The sequence below is a fragment of the Panthera uncia genome, unplaced genomic scaffold (assembly GCF_023721935.1).
Source record: "Panthera uncia isolate 11264 unplaced genomic scaffold, Puncia_PCG_1.0 HiC_scaffold_1778, whole genome shotgun sequence".
In the NCBI taxonomy this organism is placed as follows: Eukaryota; Metazoa; Chordata; class Mammalia; order Carnivora; family Felidae; genus Panthera; species Panthera uncia.
The window spans coordinates 13,822-22,751 of NW_026058446.1; the positions used below are offsets into that span (position 1 = coordinate 13,822).

The 8,930-nt window shown below is 49.3% G+C and overlaps 1 protein-coding gene across 1 annotated transcript; it reads left to right on the forward strand.

The window, feature by feature from the left end:
• The first annotated feature begins 539 nt into the window (after positions 1-539).
• On the forward strand, positions 540-8,511 carry LOC125917381 (cyclic nucleotide-gated cation channel alpha-4). Its single transcript, XM_049623595.1, has 6 exons — positions 540-1,550; positions 1,685-1,786; positions 1,989-2,095; positions 2,417-3,062; positions 3,838-4,187; positions 5,898-8,511. Exons 1-6 carry the CDS (start codon positions 1,489-1,491, stop codon positions 6,356-6,358), a joined length of 1,728 nt encoding a protein of 575 aa, XP_049479552.1. The 5' UTR covers positions 540-1,488; the 3' UTR covers positions 6,359-8,511.
• The last annotated feature ends 419 nt before the right edge of the window (positions 8,512-8,930 follow it).

Below are 8,930 nucleotides of genomic sequence, written 5' to 3' on the forward strand. Positions count from 1 at the left end.
TTCGAGCCCCACGTCAAGCTCTGCACTAACAGCTCAGAGCCTGGATCCTGGTTCAGATTCTGTCTCCCTCTCTTTCTGCCTCTCCCCCACTACTACTACTTCTTCTTCTTCTTCTTCTTCTTCTTCTTCTTCTTCTTCTTCTCTCTCTCTCTCTCTCTCTCAAAAATAAATAAATAAACATTAAAAAAAAAAACAAACAAGAAATTGCCTTAAGATAAAACCCTGGCTTTATAAAATGGCTGACAAAGCTCTTCCCTAGCTATTCCCTGTCCACCATTCAGCCTTCTCTTTCAACACTAGCCACTCAGGTTCTCTACAGAAACCAACTGATGTCCCCCAATCATCCATGCTTTTTAAAGTCTCTGTGCCTTTGCCCACTCTATGCACTTTGCCTCTAGTCCTGTTCACTCTCTCTTCACTATAGACCTAACTTCTATTCATCCTACAGAACCCAGGCTCAGTTGGGACCCTTCTTACAGTGTAATAGCCATCTGTATATCCACCTAACAGAGCAACCATCAAGCGAATATGTAATTGCCTATCTACCCAACTATTTCCCCTACCAAACTCCGAGTTTCTGGAGAGCAGAGAATGTGTTTCATTCATCTTATCTCCCCAATATTGAGCACGATATTGGCCTGGCACAAAGCAGGTATTCTGATTATGACTTGTTGACTGAGATGATAGAAGTCAAAGGGAAATCAAGTTAAGGGAGAATTTTTAGGATTTTTTTGTTTTGGTATAGGAGAGATTTAAGCATGTTCATAGAAAGGGAAATTTGAAGGAGGTTGAGGATCTAGAAGACACATGGAATAGCTGATAGGATCAGGTACTAGAGATAACAGGAAAGGAATGGGGGCAAAACCCCACAGGATGGCCCCCCATCACACTCATCCAGTAGGAAATGAGGTAAGGTGGGTGTGATGTAGATAAGGGTGCAGATAATGAAAACAGAGCTCACATTTGATGTGACAAGCATTCTTTGTCCCTAGAGACTAGTTCAGCACCTGACACAAATGAGCCATTCAGTAAATAGTTGTTAAATGAAAAATAATGAGGCCTAAGCAGGGAACTTGCACAAGGTAAAACAGAATGACTGAGCCTACACTGGCACCCATGTCTCCTGACTTAGAGGACCCCTATGTAGTTCAGTTTGGTGGGGTGGGGGGAGCAACAAGGCCCAGCCTTACCTCTGAAGTATGCACCCCCACCTTCTCCTGGGACCTCATTAGAGATGTTTAGTTGGGCAGGTGTAAGCCCAGGCCCTGGGAGACAGGGCGGGGTGATGGAGCCACACTGCCTCCACCCCTTCTATAGTGGCTGGCCCTGGTTGTGTTGCTAAGAGCTTCAGAAGCCAAAGACAGAGGAGTCACAGTGGAGACCAAGGGCAGCCTCTTCCAGGCAGGGAGGCACTAGCCCCCACCTCCTGAAGCTACCCACAGGTAGAAGCCCTGGATATCTCACATCCAGGCAACAGACCACGGAAGCATGAGCCAGGAGAGCAAAGTGAAGACGACAGAGTCCAGCCCCCCTGCCCCATCCAAGGCCAGGTGAGACATCCTGCTTCCCTGTATCATCTCTGTCTGCCTAACTCGATGGAGCCTGATTCTTCTTGGTGCCCCCAGTGACAACGTCAACATTAATGGTGAAAAAAATGAAACACTGCTTCTCCTCTTGCCCACAGGAAGTTGTTGCCTGTCCTAGACCCATCTGGGGATTACTACTACTGGTGGCTGAATACAATGGTCTTCCCAGTGATGTATAACCTCATCATCATCGTGTGCAGGTTTGGCATGGGGCTAAAGGAAGGGCCTTAAACAGAGATAAGGGCTCAAGTGTCCAGCCAAGGAAAGGGGCGGGCTCTTGGCCAGGGCCTGAAGGAGGGGCAGCACCCAAGAGAGGGCCCAGGGCAGAGTGCTGAGTGCCTTGGGGAGATTGCCTTACACAGAGGATGCCCTGAGCCAATCTCTTCTGTCCCTGCCACACAGAGCCTGCTTTCCTGACTTGCAACACAGTTATCTGGTGGCCTGGTTAGTACTGGACTACACAAGTGACCTTCTATACCTACTGGACATCGTGGTGCGCTTTCACACAGGTCAGTGAGCCCAAGACTGACCATTTGTTCCATGTTACCTTCCAAAAGAGGGCCTCTTAGTCACAAAGTGACTAGTCATAAGTGACCCCTTTATAGCACTTTCGCATGCCTCCATGCTTCACAACACCCCCATGCTCATCCCAGTAACCCTGGGGCAGGGTTATGCCCTCCCTCACCCTGTCCCCATGTCTGTCTCCCTGTCCCACCCTGGCCTGCCCACCCTCACCCTTATTACTAGAGCAGGTAGGTGTCCTGACTCAGCCTCATACCTGACCCCATCTTATGACTGACCCCAGCCTGTCTCCCCCTCCCCCTCCCCAGGATTCTTAGACCAGGGCATCCTGGTGGTGGACAAGGGTAGGATTTCAAGTCGCTATGTTCGCACCTGGAGCTTCCTGTTGGACCTGGCATCCCTGATGCCCACAGATGTGGCCTACGTGCAGCTGGGCTTGCACACCCCTATGCTGAGGCTGAACCGATTTCTGCGTGTGCCTCGCCTCTTTGAGGCCTTTGACCGCACAGAGACCCGCACGGCTTACCCAAATGCATTTCGCATCACCAAACTGATGCTTTACATTTTTGTTGTTATCCATTGGAATAGCTGCCTATACTTTGCCCTATCCCGGTACCTGGGCTTCGGGCGTGACGCCTGGGTGTACCCTGATCCCGCACAGCCTGGCTTTGAGCGTCTGCGGCGCCAGTACCTCTATAGCTTTTACTTCTCCACCCTGATCCTGACCACTGTGGGCGATACACCACTGCCAGCACGGGAGGAGGAGTATCTCTTCATGGTGGGTGACTTCCTGTTGGCTGTCATGGGTTTTGCCACCATCATGGGTAGCATGAGCTCTGTCATCTACAATATGAACACTGCAGATGCGGCTTTCTACCCAGACCATGCACTGGTGAAGAAGTACATGAAGCAGCAGCACGTCAACCACCGGCTGGAGCGGCGAGTTATTGACTGGTGAGGATGCTGGGCTTCCAGACCAGGACAGGGACAGGTGTTCTGGATAGAGCCTGAGGAAAATGGCTGGGTCCTTACTGCCTAGAGGTCCAGGCAGGGCAAGTAGGGCATGGCATGCATTGGGGGGTTCACTGAGTGGGGCTTAGTAAAGCATGTCTTCCATTAGTTGTATCTGCACCTGGGGGGCTGGGTTGGATAAGAGATTGATAGGGAGAGGAACTCATACACAAGGAAGGATAACCTGGGGACCATGGAGTAAAAACTGCCATTGCCTGGTAGGGCTCAGATGGCTCTGGAAGAGGTAAAGGGAGAAGAGTGATACCTCCCAGGGAATGGCCAACAAGATGGTTGACTATGTCATAGGCATCCATGCTATGCTATGAACAAAAGGAAATGTCAGCAAGTCGGGGAGCTAAATCAGAGGGCCTCTAGATACAGGGCCTGGTGATTGAAGTGGCTATCAGTGGGATATACAAGGCGTCACTGAATGGTGGTAGGTGGGATAAAGCCTGACAGGAGGTAAAGGGTGTCTTATTCACTGTCAACTGGTGGAGGCTTCCAGGCCTTGGTTGAGGGAGAAAAGGTCAAAACATATCAGTGACCAGCAGACCTTGGAGTGAAGATATTCATCAGCCAACTGTCAAGTATTCCCATGACCCCTGTGAGATCTCAGTGTGATTGAACTCTTGGCTGAAGCTGAGCTGAACCCTGATGGAAGGAATAGGGGCAGGCATGTTGGGGGCTGGGGAGGAACTACTGCTGCTCTTGTCCCTAGGTACCAGCACCTGCAGATCAACAAGAAGATGACCAACGAGGTAGCCATCTTACAGCATTTGCCTGAGCGGTTGCGGGCCGAAGTGGCTGTGTCTGTACACCTATCTACTCTGAGCCGGGTGCAGATCTTCCAGAACTGTGAGGCCAGCCTGCTGGAGGAGCTGGTGCTGAAGCTGCAGCCCCAGACCTATTCACCGGGCGAATATGTCTGCCGCAAGGGGGACATTGGCCGGGAGATGTATATCATCCGTGAAGGTCAGTTGGCCGTGGTGGCAGATGATGGTGTCACCCAGTACGCTGTGCTTGGTGCAGGGCTCTACTTTGGGGAGATCAGCATCATCAACATCAAAGGTGGGTACCTCAGTGTTTGTTCTGGGACAGGGCTGAGGGAGGGGGCAGGGATAGCAGAACCCCATACTGAGACCAAATGGTACATCAGGGCCTGCAGATTTAGGAAACCTGGTCCTTGCCTGAGTCACTAGAGGGCTCACGGGAGAAGCAGGACATGGAGAGTCTGTTCCCTGAGAAGAAGCCAAGCCAAGGTTAGTGCACAGTGTGGGTCCTTGGGAAGAGGAAGTAGATCTCTTTAGTGTGTGTCAACCCAAGGCACCAATACACCAGTGGCAAGTGACAGAGATGATAATAATAATAGCCAATATTAATTGCACACTTACTGCATGCCATGTTCAAAGTGCTTCACATGTACCAACTCATTATATTCTCACAGTAACTCAGGTAGTTACCATTATCTGTATTTTAAAGGCAAGGAAATTGGAGTACAGAGAGGTTTGGGAAACTGTCCAAAACCATTGAGGTAATAAGTACACACACTTGGGAGTCAGTAGGAGGAACTTTCTCACAGCCAAATGGAAAGGAGGGTAGTAAGAAGGCATTGCCATTCACTCCACCAACACCAGGCCAGGCCAGGCACAGTACACGGGCTCACTGATTCCTTCCATCCACCTGCACAGTAGGCATTGATATGCCTAATCACAGGTAGGGACACTGAGGCCCAGGAGATGGGAGAACACAGCAAGGGGTGACCGCACTGTCAACTGACTGAAGCCAGATGAGCTCTCAGCCTGGGGATCCCACTCTCTAGTTATTCCAAAGGCCTCACATCTGTCCTCCAAGGATCTTTCAAGCTCTACAACCTGGATGCAGTCAGCTGCTGTCTACATGATTTTGGACAAGTTATTTCACTTTTTCCAGGGCTCAGTTTTCTCATCTATCTAATAGGGATGATATTAAAAACCCAAAAAGTTATTTGTGAGGATTAAATGAGTTCCACGGGTAAGTCATCAGCATGATTGTAGTGCCTGGTGCCTGGCAAGTACCCTTCTGAGTCCTTCTAGCTCTGAGACTTTGCAGCTTTCAGCCTACTCTGTTTTCCCCCCAACCCCTCAGCAATATCGTTCTAAAATGTGAATGATATCATACAGCTCCCCTGCTTAAAATATTTCAGTACCTTGCCACTGCCCTCAGCATAAGGTCTGAACTCCCTGCGGTGGCTTACCACATGTGGCATCACCTGCTCTCCCCTCCTGTTTCCACTCTGCTTGCACCCGCACTTCACCCACTCTGGACTGCTTACTGTTTGCTGTGGCCGCCTAACTGGCTCCGACCTCCATCCCTCTGCTCATAATCCTTCCCCTGCTGGGATGCCCCCCACGCCCCCGCCCTTCCCCTCTTACCTCCTTCTCAGTCAGGCATCACTTCCTCCAGTCTTCCACAACGTGTCTGCCAGCTTGTTAGGGGCTCTTTGCCTGTCTTCTCACAGCACTGGATGCATACGTCCACACTGCACCAGCTATACTATTTTGTAACTATCCGGTTCAATGTCTATCGCCTCCAGACTGAATTCTTGCAGGCAGTTCTTTGCTACCCACCTAGTACAGGGCCTGGTCCCCAGTATATTACTGAATGATGACAGAATTAATGAGACGGAAAAAGAGGCTCAAAAGTACAAGCAGGGAGATGGGGGGTCCTGATTCATGAGTAAAAGCCCCCTCACACCCACCCGACTAACTGTCCTCCTATGTGTCTGCCCACGGGCCACAGGAAACATGTCTGGGAACCGCCGCACAGCCAACATCAAGAGTCTAGGTTATTCAGACCTGTTTTGCCTGAGCAAGGAGGACCTGAGGGAAGTCCTGAGCGAGTATCCACAGGCCCAGGTCGTCATGGAGGAAAAGGGCCGTGAGATCCTGCTCAAAATGAACAAGTTGGATGTAAATGCCGAGGCAGCCGAGATTGCCCTACAGGAAGCCACAGAGTCCCGGCTGCGAGGCCTTGACCAGCAACTCGATGATCTACAGACCAAGTTTGCTCGCCTCCTGGCTGAGCTGGAGTCCAGCGCACTCAAGATTGCTTATCGCATCGAACGGCTAGAGTGGCAGACTCGAGAGTGGCCAATGCCTGAGGAACTGGCTGAGGCTGATGATGAGGGCGAGCCTGGGGAGGGAACCTCTCAGGGTGGAGAGGGCAGGAGTGCCCAGGAGGGACCCCCAGACCCAGAGTGACCCCATTCTTATCTCTAGGACCCCAATCTCCAAGGGAATCCAGAGTTGTAGGAAAATCTGCCTGCAGAAACTCTGCCACCCTGTCTGCTAGGTACAGAGATAGGAATGAGTTGGGGGTATAGATGCTCACTTAGAAGTAAAAGAGTATAGCATCCATTCATCCCCCACTCACCAGCACACACACACACACACACACACACACACACACAGTTGAATGTACACATACTGCCCCCCAAGACTGCATTCCATATAAAATTCTCTGGAGTTTCCATTTTCAGAACACATATCCTTTCTCACAAACATAGGTATGTCTAATACCCACATAACATACATACATACATTCATGCACCTCATAAAGACACATATAGTGAGACACACACCAACAGACACACAGATGCCTTCCACAGGTGTGCATACCCTTGTGAACACATAAAAACACACCCAGAGCCCTCTTCTTCCAAGATATCCTTTAAATGCCTCCCAATGGGAAGTTCACAAATGTAGCCTGCAGGTTTTACTTCAATAAAGTATTTTCCTCCTCCCTAAGCATTATGGGGGTGACAGGAAAAGGCAAAGCCAATGGTGGGCCAGAATGAATTCTGTCTGAATTCTGAGTCATGGGGGTGAAGGGCATGGGCTGTGCAGTAGCTGGTAGGTTTGATTCAAAGACGCTGGGGTACATGATGAATTGAGAATCAGTGCTGAGCCAAGGCAAAGCAGGGTTATGCATCACACTGTTGTAAGTGTGCACATGCTTTCATAGATACATTCACATATATACACTGACCATTTGTATTTCATTCCAGAGTATGTATCCTTAACTTTGTGAGCTCTGAGTGATTTGACTTAGCTTAGTAAACCAGAGCAGACACCCCTGTTCCTTCTTCCTTCCTCTGGCCCAGCCCTGGAGCCTGGGGCTAGGGCTACCCCATGTTCAGGACTGATTTCAAAGGGAGAATACACAGGGCCACTCACCTGGCCCTGCTGTACCCTGTCAGTTGTTGGAGCTGGCCTTGGTACTGCCAGAAATCCAGCCCTCCTCTCTAGATGGTATTTCAAAACACAGGGTGGTGAACAGAGACTAAGTAGAGTGGACCATCATGGTTGGCGACAACTGGAGATTGGTGTTTGGGGAGTTTTTAAGTAATTTTGGCATACTTGGAGGGAGACCTGTAGGTTTGGGACAGAGAAAGTGTTGTGGGGTCTCTGAGGAGGAATCTTATATCATGTCTGAATCATATTCACCTGGCCACAAATTTGGCTCCTCCAAGGCCTGGCAAGTCTTTGGTCTAAGCTGTGCCAGATGGCATTTTAGAATGTACCTTGGATTTAATTTATCAATACGATGTGAGTGGTGACACATAGAGGTCAATGCCATGGAAAGAAGAGTTTATTACTTATAGTTCCCAAGAGGAGGGGGCACGCTGCACCATGCCAGGCCACTCAGGGAAGCACCAGGGTAGTGAGGAAGCAGAAGGAGCAAGGGGAAAACATGGGCAAAAAGCTCCTACTTTGCTAGCAGTGGCAAGTTTTTAGGTGAGGACATCCCTTCTTGGGCACGAAGCAAAACAGATTTGGGGGCTTGAGGTTGGAGGACTTATAATACGATTTTCAAAAACCCATGAAAGGGAGACCACAGAGGAGATGTAAACAACTCTGGTCATCAGGTTGGCCCATGATTTCAGGATGCCAAAGCATCAATTACAGGATATCAAGAACAATCGTTACAGGTACTATAAGAGAATGAAGGGTAGGGCCCTCAGTGCTGTCAGGGAAGGATGTGTGGGAGCATCTGCTGATGTGTAGTTATGGAGATATTTCCTCAGAACTGTTGCTGTCCTCAAAACCAAACAACCTTTTGTATATGGTGGATGCAAGTGACATAGGTGCACTCAGACATGAAAGATTGGAACAAAACTTTCTCAGATAGCCATAGGAACTCTGTCTGTGGCTGGAGTCAAGGTTGTCAGGAGGGACTACGAGGGTAATTGCACATTAACCCATTTAGAAATCTGTAGTTATTTGTGATCCCTTCCTCACAAAATTTGAGATCCACAGGCTGTCACTCAGTCTTTCTTATTCATCTCTATATCCTCAAGGCCAAAACTGTGCCTGACACGTAGTATGTGCTCAAATATATATTTGGTAACCAATGTTGGAGGAAGATGTGTGTCAATTTCTTAAGAGCTTTTTCCTACCACCTCTGCCAGAATGGGTGGGTATGTTATAGGGACCATTTTTGTGGTACCTGATGGGTTTTTTAGGGAGCTGAGAATAAGCTTTCCACTGGCACACCACAATGTTCACCCCTGTCCAAGAGAAGGCTCTATTAGAACAGGTTGCTTTTGTTATCCCCATAGAATCCTGGTCTATAGCATAAGGAAGGTGATTATGGGCCATCTTCTCTGTCCTAGATACAAAAACAAAACACTTCTGGGGCCAGATGTGCATCTAGCTCTGCCTTAGCAGTTCCAGGATGAGGAGGATTCCTTATGGTAGAGCCCCCAGGGCAGAAGACATCTTGAATATGTCTTATACCAGCAATAAGCTGGGGCCCTCTAGTAGTGGAGTG

Coding starts and splice junctions, on each gene's coding strand:
- LOC125917381 (XM_049623595.1), top strand. CDS start 1,489: ATGAGCCAGGAGAGCAAAGTGAAGACGACAGAGTCCAGCCCCCCTGCC. Junction 2,096..2,416: donor CGTGGTGCGCTTTCACACAG/GTCAGTGAGCCC, acceptor CCCCCTCCCCAG/GATTCTTAGACCAGGGCATC. Junction 3,063..3,837: donor GAGCGGCGAGTTATTGACTG/GTGAGGATGCTG, acceptor TCTTGTCCCTAG/GTACCAGCACCTGCAGATCA.